General features: G+C 43.9%; 1 protein-coding gene across 2 annotated transcripts in view; it reads right to left on the bottom strand.

Moving 5' to 3' along the window:
• TRAPPC9 (trafficking protein particle complex subunit 9) overlaps positions 1-18387 on the bottom strand; it is a 908789-nt gene that overhangs the window by 711353 nt on the left and 179049 nt on the right. For both annotated transcript variants that reach the window (XM_075063274.1, XM_075063275.1), the window contains exon 15: positions 13579-13742. In XM_075063274.1, coding sequence (XP_074919375.1) covers positions 13579-13742 — 164 coding nt within the window. The remainder of the gene's footprint in view (positions 1-13578; positions 13743-18387) is intronic.

Below are 18387 nucleotides of genomic sequence, written 5' to 3' on the forward strand. Positions count from 1 at the left end.
CGCAGTAAACCTCCACGTGGACTGGCCACCAAAGTTTATGGTGCATTTTTGACCCTGCCATTTCAAATAGCAAATATATTAAACTGCACTATTGTTTGGTAGCAGGGTCCACATGTAAACTTATCTATTGCAACATAAGTTTTCGTCTGACAAAGTGAGTATTCACTCCAATACATCTGTTAGTATATAAAGGTGCCATAGGACTCTGTCGCTTTTTACAGATCCAGACTAACACGGCTACCCCTCTGATACAAGGAAACTTCGTACACTAGCCTGCTGTGCACTATACATCACACCCTGGCTTGCCATGCACTAAGTCTTCATGCAAACATACCGTTAATCTTTCAGTGCCTCAGTTCCTCATCCATACATTCATTAATGTTTACAAGATGCTCAGAAACTACAGCGAAGAGCACCACAGAAAAGCATATAACTACATAAAACAAATAGTGATAATTTGACTGAGAGCATCTTAAGGAAAAGGTTACTTATTCATAATAGCACATACTATAGCTACTGTACACTGTGGATCAGTGGTCACCAACTGGTCAATTGCGCTTGACTGGTCGATATTAGAGTCGATCGCGATCTGTGGCAGCATAGTGTGGCTGCTGCTAAGGCAGGCTCCTTGCCTATCCAAGTCCCACGCTGTTCCTGGAAGCGGTCAGTGAGGCCCCACAGCCAGGCAGGGATCTCCCTCCATGCGCTTCTTCTGCCTGCAAGCACTGTCCCGCGTAGCTCCAGTTGGCCAGGAGAGCTGTGGGGGTGGTGCTTGCAGACAGGGGCAGCACAAGGAGCCACGTGTCATCCCCCTAGGGGGCGCAGGTGCACGTTGGCCCCTTCCAGGAGCGGTGTGGGGCCACGGTAGGCAGGAAACCTGCCTTAGCCTCACTGCACCTGCTGCCGACCAGAAGCCATCGGAGGTAAGTGCTGCCTGGTCGGAGGCTGCACCCCAAGCCCCTCTTGCACCCAAAGCCCAGCCTGAGCCCCCACCCAGAGCCAACATCTCAAACCCCTCCTGCACCCCAGCCCTGATCCCCCTCCAAAAGCCAGAACTCCTGTACCTCTCTCCTGCACTCCAATACTCTGCACCAGCCCAGAACCCCCTCCTGCACCCAAATGCCCTCCTAGAGCTGCACACCTCACCCTCTTCTGCACCCCAAAACACTGCCCCAGGCTCAGCCCAGAGCCCCCTCCCAAACTGCAAACCCTTCAGCCCCAGTTCCGACCCCTACTCCCTCTCAAACTCCAACCCTGTACCTGGTGAAAGTGAGTGGGGGTGGGGGACAGCGAGCGATGGAGAGAGCGGGGATGAAGTGAGTGGAGCCTCGGGGAAGGGGCGGTATAGATCCTGGGCTGCCCTTAGATTCAAAAAGTGATCTTAGGCATAAAAAAGGTTGGAGACCACTGCTTTAAATGATTCCTCACAAGGGGTCAGTTCATCATACATTTAACATTGCTTTGCACAGTACAGGGACTACAGAAAACCAGTTGCACAAGCAGACATAAATTCCCTCTTTTCTTAAATGCACTGCCACTGCTAGGTATTTGGTAAATGCTCTGGAAGCTGTGGAGAGTCCAAAAGGCAGAACTATATTCTGATAGTGGTTGGGGTCCATCAGGAATCTTAGGTACCTCCTGTTTGCCAAGTGGATAGCTATGTGGAAGGCCATGAACGAGTCTTGATTTTAGAGTGATGGAATGAGGAAACCAGCATTACCATCTTGAACCTGAAACAGCATATTTATTTGTTGAGTTTCTTCATGTCTGGACAGGACAAAGACCCACTTTCTTCTCCTAAACGAGGAAATAGGAGCAGAAGCATCTTCCCCATACTCCTGAGAAAAATACTGCATGCCTCATACATGAAGCAACGAGTTCACTTCTGTTTATGAAAGTCTCTCGTAAAAAGGGTCCCCTGAAGGGGAAAGGAGAAGGGTGCATAGGGAGTAAAGGCTGGAACAAAAAGGAGCAGCCATGGGTGATGATTTCTAACGCCATCTGTCTGCTGTCAAGGCAGATCACACCTGGTAGAATGGAGCAAGGTGAATTCTGAAGGTTGTGCTCTCTCTATGGGGTCAAATATAATTTAATCTGTTGAAGTGTCAAAGAAGCAGTGTGTGTGTTGCCATGCACAACTAGAAGCCCGTCACCTAGGCAGGGGTATACTGAGTAATCGAGACAACGCATCTGTGGTGCCATGACAGTAAAGACTTTTGTGAGGACCCATGGGGCCATTGCAATGCCAACGGGGAGAACTCCGAATTGGTAGTGGTTGTGGCCCACACAGAAGCAGAGAAATTTTCAGTAGCCTGGGTGAATGTTAATGTGAAAGTATGTGTCTCATGTCGAAGCTGCAAACCAGGCCTCCCTAGCGAAGGGAGGGAATGACAGATGCCAGCATCACCATATGGAACTTGGATTTTCTGAAAAAAAGTGTTGAGGAGGCAGAGATCGAGTATAGAGTGGCACCCTCTGCACTTTTTCAGGATGAGAAAGTATGGGGAGCAAAATCTTCTGCCCAAGGAGGACCTGGGTACCAGCTCCATGATGCCCATAGCTACAAGGGTAGCCACTTCTTGCAAGAGGCAGTGACTGGAAAGACCCCCGGCTAGCGTCTGAGGGGGGCTCTGTGTGCAGAAGACAAGAAATTCAGAGTATATGTGGTGCACTCAACCATCCATGGTAATCTTGCCACAATTGTGGGCGAAGAGGGCAAGACAACCCCAAAAAATGACTTGGGGGGACCAGAGATGGTAACAGGGAGGGTTCACAGCACTTGACTTGTGAGTCAAAAAGTGAGCCTTGGGCTGTTGGTTGGTCAGGATGCAGGAGATGTTCATGGCAGGACACAGCCTGGGGGCACTGTGGGTGGTGCCACTTCTCTGGGAATTCTTGTTGCCAGGGATAGTAGGGTGAATATCATCCATACTGCCAGGGATGGAAGGGATGTCACTGCTGTTTGTGATGGGATGTAGATCCCAAGGAACCAGATTGCCTCCCTCAAGTCCATCAGGGACTCATCTGCTTTGGCGGAGAAGCGCGGCTCCTTGTTGAACGGGAGGTCCTGTATAGTGGTCTTGACCCCCATGGGAAGCCGTTGGATTGTAGCCAAGAGTTGCGGTGCATGACCATACACATGGTGAGGCAATGGAAGTATGTACCCATCGGCTACCAGGCAGCCCTCTTCCACGAGGGTCCAGAAGCACTCTCTCGTCCAATGAAGATTAACTAAGTACACTATCCTAACAACTATTTACAGTTAACTGAAGAAGAAAAACAAGAAGAACTATATACAAAGGGATGAAAATGCTCTTGCAGTCAAACTATGATCATGAAGGAACAGGGATTCCAACTCTGACCATATAGCGGTAAGAGGGAACTGAAGAGGCATTGATCCACATAACCAAATATAACCTTGCCTGAGACACGAGGCAAAACACAAGTCACACGCAGGTTAGCTACAAAAAAATCTTCTGGCTCCAGCACATTGCATGCAGGTGCACCAGAGTTTGCAATACATATAGGGACCATCACTCAAAGAAGAAAGGCTACTTACTTAGCAACTGTAGTGCTGAGTAGACTGTGAGTACAAATCCACACACTGTCCTTACTCCTCATTTATTCAGAGTCTTCTCAGATTTTGCTTGTCTACGTGGCTAGACCACGTAGTGGGACAGGACTATCACCAACATGAAACTTCATCTACAATAGTAAAATGAACCCTCCACTAATATTAAGCACTTATCTACCAAGAAGAAAAAAGACAGAGGGTTCCAAGTACTCTTTTGACAGTAATCCCAAGAAATGAAGTGGGGTCAAGGCAATGGCTCCTCATGAACCTGAGGGAACAAGTGTGCAGTTACAACAGCCAGAGGGTTCCAATCTCTGTTCAGAAAGAGTGGAACAGCTACCCTGACAATATTCTGTTTTATACTTATTCTCAGCTGAAAATGCATTTGCATCTTCTTGTATTTCACTGTCAATTTATTAAGGCTGACATCTCATAGCTACTGTAGAATATAATTGACAGGAATTATCTTGTGTGCGTTTTAGAAGCAGATGGTTTGTTTGAAGAAATCTAATTCCAATGTGAAATGTATTACACCTAGGGATGAGAATATAATAAGAATGACTGTTTTAATTTTTCACCTCTAAGTGTGTTTGCTTCATAATGGCTACAGTGTAAGACTGCTTTTCATATTAGACTAGCAAGGTGGATGAGGTAATATTGGACCAACTTCTGTTGGCAAGAGACAAGCTTTCAAGCTTACACAGAGCTCTTCTTCAGGTCTGGGAAATGTACTCAAGAGTGTCACAGCTAAATATGAGGTGCAACAGATTGTTAAGCATAAGTAGTTAATACATGTGTCAAGGAACTGTTCAAGGTAAGGTGTCCCATTAATATCTCTCCAGTCATAGGGGAAAAGGGGAAAAAAGGACGAGGCGGGGTGTTAAGTGGGTTATAGATTTTTGTAATAACACATAAATCCGGTATCTCTATTCAGTTCATGAGCATTAGTATCTAGAAAAGTTATTAAATTAAGCTCCCAGGCTTGTTTTTTTGAAGGTGTTGTGCAGGTTTCCTTTGAGGATGAGGACTGAGAGGTTAGATCCATATGGATTTTAGTATGGGGGTGGTAGGTGACCACTAGCAGTATGTTTATTAAAGGGTTTTATTTCTGTATTGAAGCAGGTTCTCTCAGGATATTTAGGTGGCCTGTTACAAGATGTGACCTATTTCACTGGTGGAGCGTCATTGTTTGGTGAAGGCTATTTCAAGCGTTTTAAGGTATATATCCTGGACTTTCTCCTCAGCACATATTATGTGGTATCAGAGTGCCTGGCTGTAGATCACAGATTTGTGTGTATTTGGGGCGATTACTGGATCTGTGATGATTCATGGATTCAACCACCTGAGGACAGCCGTCCAACACAAAAACAAACCACAAAAAAAGCGGAACCATCTACAACAGCTCCACAGAGCTTGTTTAAGTTTAAAAGCCTCATGATTTCAAATGGACAATATTTAACTCTGCAAATCCAGGTTTACAAGGAAAAATTGGCAAGTGAAACCCTTTCATGATTCAGTAATTACAGTTTATGTTGCATTTCCCTCCCTTACCTTAAGTTTATTCTAAAAGTTGTCAAGAACCAGAATTCTGCTCATCTATGAACAAGAATTTAAATGTACAAGTTACTTTTAAAATTAATGCAAAAATTAAAATAGCATTGTTAAGAATCAGTCTGAGAAATACTACATACTCCTTACAAGGTTAGAGAATCAATAGCTTCATTGAAGATTATCTGGTTAAAAATGATTTCCATCTGAAGATTTAGGAAGGGAGATGGGCTTCAGAGCCCAAGCTCAAACCTGAGACTCAACTTCATAGCACTGCCTATGCAGCTATTTTTACATTAATGGGAGCCCCGCTACCTCCAAGTTTGTCAACCCAGCTGTGCAGCTTCACTAAATAATGCTGTATAGAAATACCCTTAAAGACTAAAGAGCATATATAGTAAAACCCTCACCACAACCATTGCATCTTGAATAATAACTTCCTAGCTAGATTTTTCTGATGTTGTGCAAATAAATGGGAGACAGGAGAGATTCCAGAAGACTGGAAAAGGGCAAACATAGTGCCCATCTATAAAAAGGGAAATAAAAACAATCAACGAAACTACAGACCAGTTAGTTTAACTTCTGTGCCAGGGAAGATAATGGAGCAAGTAATTAAAGAAATCATCTGCAAACACTTGGAAGGTGGTAAGGGGATAGGGATACCAGCCTGGATGAGAGAACAAATCGTGTCAACCAACGATAGCTTCTTTGATAGGATGACGAGTCTTGTTGGATAAGGAGAAGCAGTGGATGTGGTATACTAGACTTTAGTAAGGCATTTGATACAGTCTCGCATGATATCCTTATCGATAAACTAGGCAAATACATTTAGATAGGGCTACTATAAGGTGGGTGCATAACTGGTTGGATAACCATACTCAGATAGTTATTAATGGCTCCCAATCCTGCAGGAAAGGTATAACAAGTGGCGTTCCGCAGGGGTCTGTTTTGGGACTGGCTCTGTTCAATATCTTCATCAACGACTAGATGTTGGCATAGAAAGTACGCTTATTAGTTCACGGACGATACCAAACTGGGAGGGAATTGCGCAACTGATTTGAGGACAGGTTCAAAATTCAAAATGATCCATGACCAAATTGAGAAATGGTCTGAACGTTAAACTGGATGAAGTTCAATAAAGACAAATGCAAAGTGCTCCACTAGAAGGAACAATCAGTTTCACACATACAGAATGGTAGGAGACTGTCTAGGAAGGAGTATGGCAGAAAGAGATCTAGGGTCATAGTGGACCACAAACTAAATATGAGTCAATAGTGTGATACTGTTGCAAAAAAAGCAAACGTGATCTGGATGCTTAACAAGTGTGTTGTAAACAAGACACGAGAAGTCATCTTCTGCTCTACTCTGCGCTGGTTAGGCCTCAACTGGAGTATTGTGTCCATGTCTGGGCACCAGCATTCAAGAAAGATGTGGAGAAATTGGAGAGGGTCCAGAGAACAGCAACAAGAATGATTAAAGGTCTTGAGAACAATGACCTATGAAGGAAGGCTGAAAGAATTGGGTTTGTTTTAGTTTGGAAAAAGAAGACAGAGAGGACATGATAGAAGTTTTCAGGTATCTAAAAGGGTGTCATCCGGAGGAGAGAGAAAACTTGTTCACCTTAGCCTAATGACTAGAACAAGAAGCAATGGGCTTAAACTGCAGCAAGGGAGATTTAGGTTGGACATGTAGGAAAAAGTTCCTAACTGTCAGGGTGGAAAAACTGGAATAAATTGCCTAGGGAGGTTGTGGAATCTCCATCTCTGGAGATATTTAAGAGTACGTTAGATAAATGTCTATCAGGGATGGTCTAGACAGTATTTGGCAGGGGACTGGACTCGACCTCTCGAGGTCCCTTGCAGTCCTAGAGTCTATGAATCTATGAATTAAGTCAATGTTGCACTAAAAAATGCAAAAATTAGTTTAATAATTTAACATTTGTGCTCCAAATATGTCATCTCTGAAGAGCTGTGCTAAGACCTATACACCGGTAAACTGTGATACAACCCATTTCAAAAGCTGACATTAAGGGAGCATGTATATGTCTGTCCCAGTATTCTAGAACCAAGAGCATAAAAAGTCTCCAATCCCTAACAATTCCTCCATTACTCTATTTCCGGGTGCATCCCTCCTTAAGTTTCCAAAGTGGAAGTGAGGACTGGTATTTATCTACAGAGTCAAAATATTTAGTAATCAGGGCTTATTTTGTTAAGTAACCTTTTTCTTTTTTATGACATTGTGTCCACAAATCACCACTGAGAGAGACTAGCTAACAATGACAACGTTAAGATGGAGGGCTACTCAGCGCTGTTAACTGAAAAGAGACTGAAGGATTCAGTCTGATCTGGGCTCACATTTAGAAAATGTTTTGGAAAGGTATAACAAAGGATCTAACTGCAGAGCTCCACAGTTGGCACACTGAACAGGTTGATGCTCAGAACACTGCTTACCAACCCACCCAACAGAAAGTCTTCAAGTCGTTCTGGTATGGGAACTTCAGAAAGCACATAGCCTGCAAATATACAAAACCTGATCTGTTTCTATAGTCTCTGGACTGATGGGTACTCACAATTACCTTAAGTAAATTTTTCCCTTCTCAAAATCAAAAGGAAGTAGTAAATAAGAGTAAGAAGTGATCATACCTTTTTTCTTCTGCAGGGGGTGGGGAATATTCTGTAAAATGTGCTGATCTACCTGTTTGAAATCTACCCCATTAATCCATAATAAATCTGGATACAAGATTTAATATAACGCTCCAAATCTCATTGCTTCTAAAAATATCTTAAGCAGATTTGGCTTTTAATATCTCATCTAGTGAGTGTTCCGGTGGTCTTCTTGCAAGAGATTTTTCCTTTCTTAAAAAAAGACATTAAGACCATTGATTTCAAAACAAGACGACTGGGGTTTGCTGGGGGAAATCTCCAATAAAATCCTCTTAACTGTTGGTCCAGCTCTTAGCAGATGCAGTTTCCCAAAACCATACTGTAGGGGAGGCAAGAACACAGTGGTGCTTGCTCATGTCCATTCCATGCTAGGTGTCTCCCAAACAGTACCTTTGGAGGTGGGCTCGGAATTTATGGACGTGCTGACTGCAATATCACTCTTCCAAAGCTGGCATCGCCATGGGCCTATTGGGTGATAGCATAGCGGGACAATAAGGTATGAACTGACAACTATGCTGCAGCTCTGCAGATTTCCTGGATTGGTACTTGTGCAAGGAATGCTGCTGATAAGCTATGAGCTCTTGTGGAATGAGTGGTTACAATAGCTGGAAACGGAACCTTCGCCTACTAATAGCAAGACAAGATACAGACGATTATTCAGGACAAGATTCTTTGGGATGATACTGGCAGCCCTCTCATTCTTTCCACTATTGCTACAAAGAGTTGCACAGACTTGCGGAAGGGTTTAGTCCTCTCAATAGAGAAGTCTAGGGCTTGCCTAACATGTAATATACGGATCAGACCTCCTTGGCAGTCTTGTGAGGTTTCGGAAAAGACCGGAAGAAAAATGTCCTGGTTGTTGTGGAATTGACACACCGCCTTTGGTAGGAAGCCCAGATGGGGGCGCAGCTGGAGTTTGTCCCTGAAGACCACCATATAAAGGGGGTTCTGATGTCAGGGTTTTGATCCTCAGAGACTCTTCTGGCCGAGGTGATCGTCACTAGAAAGGCGAACTTCCAAGACAGAAGCAGTATGGAACAAGATGTGAATGGCTCAATGGGCATTGACAGGACCAGGTTTAAGTCCCCTGGGGGAATCAGATCATGAACCTGAGGGTAGACTCTTTCCAGACTCTTGAAAAATGTGACCATCATCTCATGGGAGAATAATGGATTTGCCCTCCACTAGATGACCAAGATGGCTGCCAAATGAACCTTAAAAGAGGTGGAAATCATCATACAATATAGACTACAGAGAAGACCAGGATAGAGAAAGATTCTGCTCGGAGGCCTAACTAGTGAAGTGTTCGAGCTTAGCCAAATAGTTAGCCCTGGTCGAAAGCTCTCTCCTACCTAGCAACATTTGCAGAGCCTGTTTTGAGCAGGCCTGCCCCTCAAAAACAACGAGGAGTCTGGTGGCACCGTAAAGACTAACAGATTTATTTGGGCATAAGCTTTGGTAGGTAAAAAACCCACTTTACCCACAAAAGCTTATGCCCAAATAAATCTGTTAGTCTTTACGGTGCCACCAGACTCCTTTTTTTTTTGTTTTCACATATCAGGTATTTAACTGGACCCAGAGCAGGATTACAGGGCTCTCACCATATAATCAGAAACCCAGGGTGGACCTGCCTTAGACCCAGCACTAAGACTCAGCTCACTTTTGAATACCTTCTACTTCCCCTGGCACAGGTCAAGGGAAGAAGTAGAAGCTCCAAGGTGCTAGGCACTGTACAAACACAAAACAAAAAGATAGTCCCTACCCCAAAGACTTTACAATTTAAGTATAAAATGAGAACAAGGGGACACAGACAGACAGGACTACAAGGGAACAGGACAATAATATTGGTCAGCATGATAGACATTGGTCTAAGCACGCCAGCAGTATAGCCATTCTCAAGCTTTTAAGTGACATTTGATATTATGTATGGATTTTCCTCTACTAAAAGATTTTTTTTAAAAAGTTAATCTCGGTGCTGAACATCTGGGAGGACCTAACGAGACAACAAGGGTGTGCTGCTGTGATGTACCCAATGCTATGGACTCACTGGAGGATGTTATTGCAATTTTAAAATTCCTTGTTACAAAAAGGCAGAAATCAGAGAAATGCAGGGCTGGAAGGGATCTCAAGAGATCATCTAGTCCAAGTGCCCACATTCAGACAGAATCAATTATACCTACACTATCTCTGATAGGTCTTTAATCTGTTCTGAAAGAGATTCAACAACCACACTTGGTAACATATTCCAAAATGTAACTATCCTGATGCAATGCCTACACTACAAAATTGTATCAACCTAACTTTTGTTGGCTACAGCCATCACAGTTATTAAATCGCTTCTGTTTGCGTAAGCTTGGCTCCTTCTGCTGGTGGTGCATGTCCTCACCGGAAGCACTTGTATCAATTGTATTGTCAGTGTGAGGCATTATGGAACGGCTCCTGAAAGCCGGTAACGGTCAACATAAGCAATGCAGCGTCTACACTGACACTGCACCTACCTAATTACATTGCCGTGACTCTATGCCACTTGAGGAGGTGTTCTTACTAAATTGGCATAGAGACGTACTTCGTCATTGGGAGCCAAATTTAAGTGACAATACTTCCCCAGCTAGCTCAACGCAAGGCATCTTATGTCAACCTAACACTGTAGTGTAGACCAGGCCTTTGAAACACATTGGCTATAGGTAGGTATACTTGCTCAGTACAATTAAAACTCAGGAAACAAGCACTACAGGGGTAATTCAAGGTGGCAAAAAAATCACTGTCTGGCCAAATGCATCACAAAGACACATTACTGGGAATCACTGTCAAAATGCTCCTTCAAAGCCTCCCTGATTCTAATAGCCTCCCACTGTGCCCCTTTAATTGCCCTTGTATCTGGCTTCCCAAAATCAGCAGCCAGCCGATCAGCCTGAATGGTCCACCCCAGGAAAACTTTTCCCCCTTCACTTCGGAAATATTATGTAGAGTACAGCAGGCTGCTATGACAATGGGAATATTTTCCTCACTGAGGTCTAACCAGCCAAAAAGACAGTGCCAGCGACCTTTTAATCTACTAAAGGCACATTCAACAGTCATTTGACACTTGCTGAGTCTGCTGTTGAAGAGCACCTTGCTGCTGCCTAGGTCCCAGTGTAAGGCTTCATGAGCCACAGGAGCAAGGGATAGGTAGCGTCTCCCAGGATCACTAAGGGAATTTTCACATCCCCAATGCAAATCTTCTAGTCTGGAAATAAAGTCCCAGCATGCACCTTTCTGTATAGTCCAGTCTTCCAAAAGACATCTTCATCATGCACCTTCCCTGAACACCCCGCACTGATGTCAGCGAAACAGCCCCAGTAATCCTCCAGTGCCTGCAAGACCATGGAGAAGTAGCCCTTTTGACTGATGTACTCCATTACAAGATGGTCAGGGGCCAAAACTGGAATATGCGCTCCATCTATCACCTCACCACAGTTAGAGAATCCCACTGCCTCAAAGCCATCAATTATTTCCTGCACCTTACAAGGAGTGTCAGCCCTTTGTAGCAGGAGGCAATTAACAGCCCCGAACACTTGCATCACTGCAACCACCATGGAGGACTTTCCAACTCCAAATTGATTTGCGACTGACTGTAGCAGTCTGGAGTCGCCAGCTTCCACACAGTGATAGCCTGTTGCCTTTCCACTGTGAGTGCAGCTCTGATTCTGGTGTCCTTGAGATGCAGTACTGGGACAAGCTCCACACACAGTTCCATGACGGTGGATTTGCTCATCCGAATGTTTTGCAGCCACTACTCATCATCCCATACATGCATCACAATGCAATCCCACCATTCAGTTCTTGTTTCCCTAGCTCAGTACCGACGGTCCATCGTGGCAAGCTGCTCCATGAGATCCAGCAGCAATCCTGAATTATTTGTTTCCGTGGCAGACAGCAGGCGAGGCATCATCGATTCACTTTGTTTCACAGCTTATGAAATACTGTAGGACCAGTTACATTGTGTTCGTAATGCACATCACCAGATTGGTCAGCAACTCAGGATCCATGCTGTCACGCAGACGCGGCAGGCACACAGTTTACAATGGCAGTTGAAAAATGGCACAAAAAGTAGGAAGCCCATGGAATGATGGGTCGGAAAGAACTGCATCACCGGATGGCATGCATGTCCTCATGATGCACCACGATCCGTTCCCAGAGCTCCTGGTGACAGAGGGTGGCGAGTTTCACAGTGGAATAGCTACCCACAATGCAATAGCTCTGTCAATGCAAGAGCAACAACTGTGGACGTGCTCTGCTGACAAGGAGCACTGTGCAGACATGCAGAATCAATGCTATTAAAGTGACTCGTTGACATAACTTAAGTTGACTTAACTCCGTAGTGTAGACAAGGCCTAAGTCTGTCACCGTTATTTAGATGTCCAAGCCCAAACAGATGCTTCTTCTGTAATGCTGTACACTGTGGCACCTCAGTAAATTCTTGGAATACTACACACTGTGGAAATGATGAGTATCAGAAGCTCTTTCTTATGGTTTAAATGCTTATGCTTAGTACACTATAAATATTCTATTGTAGGAATGGCAAGGCTGGATATGTAGGAAAATAAAATTGACATCTGATGATTTTTCTTGCCTTAGTATCTAAGCTCACATTTCCAAACCACCCTGTGTATGGAAACCCAAATTTCTAATTCAAAAACATTAATCTGTTATGTTACACAAATTGATAAGACACAGCGATAATATCAGAGCTACTATTATGTGCCTATCAACACTTGCACTATCAAGATTTTAAGCTCTTTGAGTAGAGTTCATCTTTTTATTATGTGTGTACACACTGCATAACAATGTGGCATCTCAATCTCAGATTGGGGCCGGTACGTATTTTTATAGTAACAATGATAGTAATGACTCAAGATATTTCTCAGCTTTGTAATGCAATCTCCCTGGAGACACTCAGTATAGGCAGAGAGACCCTCACAGATGATCAGCAGGTCATGTTTTCTGAAGCTGCAGAGAAGAGGCAATCCCAATGTCGGAATGGCAATCTTGGATACTCAGTAAAGAAAAATCATCAGGTATCAAATTTTATTTTCTCACTATGTAATTAAAGAACAAAAACTATAGTTGTGTATGTTATTTCCATAGTAAGAAAACACTAACTTACTTTCATCTGATTCTACATTTATTCTGTTAATATAATCTTCATAATGATGCCCTCACAGATGGTTAGAGCACAGAATCTTAGAAAAAAATACATGGAGACAGGAAAATTTATGCCTGCATCCTATTCTTTCCTCATTTTCAACTATCCTTTTAATTCATAAGATAGAATATGGAAATGAACAAAATTATTTATTGTTCTTTTCCACATTTTTTCTTGTTCCACACTATGACAGGAATGGCAGCAAGGCATTTTTTCCCTTCTAGTAAGTCTTTCAAGTAAGGAAACTTTAGGGTTAAAACAAGATTATTCTTCAATAAACCATCTTGCTTATGCATATTCTGTATCTCTATAAAATACCATCTCATTTATCTGATTTCCTCTTAGTCAATGTAGTATCTACAGCTAGTCAATCCTTGGCTCCTATTATATATTATAATAAGAAATGATTATTTTAGAGATGAGGTTTCTGCTTCTGATTCTCAAAGAGGACACTGATGTCCAACTAAATAAATCCCTTCAATCTTTATTAGGGGAGAGGGCTACTTGAATTCTGAAACATCACTCCACTAAGACAGTCTGTCAGAATCACTTTGTAGATGCTTCTCCTGAAGCCAGGGATTTTTCTAATCATACACCAGCATACATACCTTTTGCGTTGACTGTTTTTGCTGTGACCTCTAGTTTCTCCAGAGGTTCTGTTCCAATATTTTCTAATTTAATGACAAGTTGCTGGGTCTCTCCATTGTAAAGCTGGACAGATACACTGGTGGAAATATCATCCCCTGAGGAAGGCTGCAGTGTGTGAGCAGACCTATAAACAAAAGATAGATATGCAAATTAAATACTATGTTAAACATTAATCACATCTTAAGAACCTAACCACAATACAAAATATAACAGAAATCCGGGAATCCAGTCAACTTGTCCTTGATAGTTCAGAAAATATTGACCCTTAAAAATAAAAAGTCACATAATCGCAGCTAGCTTCATCTTATAGTCCTTCTCCAGCTCTTCAATTCCAGCTTAATTTTTAGTGGTTACTATATTCAGGAACTATTAGGAGCAAGAACTACTAAGCTCATAATCACAGTTTTGAAAGGGTATAAAAGTATTCACTTCTAGCTGTGGGAGTTTGTTAAACAAACTGCTGCTTATATAACAAAACTGAACTGTACAAGGGTAGGGAAAAGCAAGATGGCAATCTAAATAACTGAGTTTTAAAGGTTAGATGTTATCTAATTTTTCTAATGAGGTTTATCTAGTACTTTTGTTACTGAATATCAGCTAAGAGTGGCGTGAAACACAAAAATAAAGTTTTAAAAATATTTCAGCTGAGACACAGACTCTGGGTAGATACCAGGGTGAATGCTCCCTAGAAAACTGTTTTTCAAAGTACCGGGTCACGGAATGTCAGGCACTGGGTCACCTTGCTGATTCAAATTATAACAATCGTTGCTGCGCAGGAGCTCTAAAGGGCTGCATAGCAGGTACCTGGAGAGGACAGAGGTAGGGGGTGGGTGGGAACTGGGGAGGGGAGCAAGTTGGCATGCAGGGCTGCTGCGGGCCTCTCCCCCGGCTCCGGAGCTCGCTGCTACTGGCCAGGAGAGAGGGACCCTTCCCTCTGACATCTATGCAGAGGGAGACAGGGACCCTTCCCCCAGAGGCCCCTCCTGCACCCTGAACCCTTCATCCCCAGCTCCATCCTAGAGCCCTCAACCCCAGACAGAGCCCTCGCTCCTGCACCCCATTCTCTGCTCTACCCTGGGCCACCTCCCACACTCCTTACCATAGGCTTACTAAAGCTAGTGTTAGTTATGTAAAGTGGGTTAAACTGGAATGTATTGCATTATGATGATTTTATGAAAACTAATCAAAAGATATAATTATGTTGGGTCACCAGCAATTTTCTTCAACTGGGTCACGAGGAAAAAAGTTTGAAAACCACTGCCCTAGAAGATCTAAATGCCTGTTTTTGTAAGGATGATCCCTGGATTCCATATGAGACAACTACAGCTCATAAGAGTGAGTCTAAGGTGAATGAGAGGTAGATAGACCCTGCTATATTCAGCAATTAGGAGGAAAAGATATACTTCATCCAACAGCAGAGCTACCGTCTAATGTCCAAGAGTGCTCTCAGAACCCACTCACAACCTGAACAGATAAGCACATTGGTATGTGGTAGTATTAGTGAGCAGTACCAGGGCAGTAGCACCACTAGTGGCAGAAAAAGCAGTTACCAACCTTTTGTAAACTTGTTCAAGACGTGTTGCCCATGTCCATTCCATGCTAGGTGTGTGTACACCACATACATAGTTGCAGGAGATTTGTTCCTTAGTGGCATCTGTTGGACTGACTGCAGCACCCTCTCAGTTCCTTCTTGCCAGTAACTGACAGAAAGGTAGCAGGATGGGTCATGAAATGGACATGAGCAACCCATTTCGAAGAGCAGCAGTTAGGAAAGGTTAGTAACTGTTTTTCTTCTTCAAGGGCTTGCTCATGTCCATTCCATGCTAGGAGACTCACAGACAATACCCTAGAAGGTAGGCTCGGAGTTCATGGATGTACTGACTGTAACACAGCTCTCCCTGGCATCACTTTGGCCTGTTGGTGATGGCACAGTGGGACACGGAAGTATGAACTGTAGACCAGGTTGCAGCTCTGCGGATGTCCTAGATTGGTACCTGCACAAGGAACACTGCTGACAAAGCCTGGGCTCTTCTGGAATGAGTGATCAAGATGGCTGAAGACAGGATGTTCACCTGCTCGTAGCAAGCCCAAATACAGGCAGTTATCCAGGATGAGAGACTTTTGGTAGGCACAGGTAACCCTCTCATCCTTTCCACTACTGCTACAAGAGTTGAATGGATCTGTGGATTAGTCTTAATATAAAAGATGAGGACCCGCCTAACATCCAACGTATGAAGCCGTCATTCCTCAGCTTTTGTGAACTTTTGGTAATAAGACAGGTAGAAAAATGACCTCGTTGTTGTGGAACTGTGAGATCAACTTTGGCAAGAAGGCAGGATGGGGGCACAGTTGGAACCTGTCCTTGAAGAACTCCATGTAAGCTAGCTCTTATTTAAGGGCCCTGATCTCTGGCTGAGGTGATCACCACCTGGAAGGTGACCTTCTAGGAGAGAAGTAGTAGGGAGTATGATGCTAAAGGCTCAAAGAGGCGGGGGCATAAACCTGGTCCTGTCAAGGCTTAAGTCCCATGGGGAGGGGGGTCAGTTTGTGAACCTGAGGATAGAGTCATTCCAAAACCTTGAGAAATCAGACCATCATCTCATGAGAGAACACTGATCTGCCATTCACGGGAGGCTGAGATGGCTGCCTGATGAACTTTAATAGATGAGAGTGCCAAACTGTACTGCTTTAGGTGGAGAAAATAGTCCAGGATAGACTGAAGAGAAAATCTAGATGGAGAGAGGTCTTGTTCAGTGGCCCAACAAGTTAAATGTTTCCACTTGGCCAAGTAGGTAGCACTGGTGGAAGGTTACTACTTAGCATGACCAGTTGAATCTGTTCAGAGCAGACTTGTTCACAATTCAGACATGCAGTTAGGTTCAGGGAGGCAAGGTTTGGGTGAAGTAGCCAGCCACGATCTTATGAAATCAAGTCAGGGCAGAGTGGTAGCAAGAGTGGAGCTGCCACTGAGACATCCAGAAGCATACCGAACCAATGCTAGCATGGCCATACCAGTACTATCAGGATAAACCTTGCCTTCTCCAATTTGATTTTTAGGAGAACCTGTGAACCAAGCGGATTGGTGGAAAGGCATACAGAAGGCGATCTGCCCACGAAACCAGGAAGGCATCAGAGAGGGAGCCCATGCTGTGCCCAAGCAGCAAACAGAACTGATGGTATTTCCTATTCTGCCTGACAATGAACAGGTCCCCCTTGGGAGGCCTCCACCTCTGAAAGGTAACACTGACGACCTCTGGGTGAAGGGACCATACATGATGAGAGAAGGACCCGCTGGGGTAATCTGCCAACATGTTCCGGGCTCCTGGGAGGTCAGACACCTCGAGATGAATGGAGTGTTTTGCACAGAAGTCCCGTAGATCAACCACCTCCTGATGCAGGGCAGAGGATCAGTGCCCTCCTTGCTTTTTGATATAAAACATGGCCACTGTATTATCTGTCAGGACTTGAACTACCTTGCTTGAAACTTGGGGAAGGAACACTTGGAAAGCCAGGCATACTGCCCTGAGCTCCCTGACATTTACATGCAGGAAGAGTTCTTCAGACCAGAGGCCCTGAGACTAAAGGTTGTTGAGGTGGGCTCCCCATCCTAGGCCAGACGTATCCGAGACTAAAGACACTGATGGCTATAGGGACACAAAGGACATCTCCCATCATTACTGACTTTGGCTCAGGGAAGTGAAGACAGGTGAAGGAATGGTAAGTACTGAGTCCAAGTGATGTCTGCTCGGGGACTAAACTGACTCTAGCCACACATGAAAGAGCCTGAGGCACAGTCTTACATATTGTGCCTGAGGCACAGTCTTACATATTGAATCACTTAAGTGCAAGCCGCCAGGTGACCCATAGCTTGAAGCACACTCAAGCAATCATGATTGGGTGGGCCATGACCTTGGAAATCAGGTTTGCCATGGTCTGGAATCAGGCCTCCAGCAGGAAGGCCCAAATCTTGGGTCAAGTAGAGCACAGCCCCAATAAATTCTATTTTCTGAACCAAAACAAGAGTTGAATTCTGCTTGTTAATCAGCAAGCCCAGCACCCCGAAAGTGGTTCGGACTGTGTTGATGCCCCCTGGCACTTGAGCCTGCGACTGACCTTTGATCAGTCAGTTGTTGAGGTACGGGTAAACCTGAACACCTCGCCATCTGAGGAAGGCTGCTATAATCATCATACACTTTGTATAAACCCTCGGGGCTGCCGATAGACCAAAGCTAAGAGCAGTGAATTGGTAGTGGCTATGACCCACTACAAACCTGAGAAATCTTCTATGACCATGGAAGACAGAGGTGCAAAATTATGTGTCCTTTAAGTCAGTGTTTCTCAACCATGGGTAACTGTACACCTGGAGGTATGCAAAGGTCTTCCAGGGGGGTGCATCAACTTATGAAGGTATTAGCTTAGTTTTACAACAGGCTACGTAAAAAGCACTAGCAAAGTCGGTACAAATGAAAATTTCATATCGACAAATGACTTCTTTATACTGCTCTATATACTGTATACCGAAATGTAAGTACAATATATATATATTCCAACTGATTTATTTTAGAATTACATCTCTACCCCGATATAACACTGTCCTCAGGAGCCAAAAAATCTTACCGTGTTATAAATGAAACCGCATTATATTGAACTTGCTTTGATCCACCGGAGTGCGCAGCCCTGTCCCCGGAGCGCTGCTTTACCGCGTTATATCTGAATTCATGTTATATTGGGTCATGTTATATCAGGGTAGAGGTGTATATAGTAAAAAT

The sequence above is a fragment of the Chelonoidis abingdonii genome, chromosome 2 (genome assembly GCF_003597395.2).
Source record: "Chelonoidis abingdonii isolate Lonesome George chromosome 2, CheloAbing_2.0, whole genome shotgun sequence".
Taxonomy (NCBI): domain Eukaryota; kingdom Metazoa; phylum Chordata; order Testudines; family Testudinidae; genus Chelonoidis; species Chelonoidis abingdonii.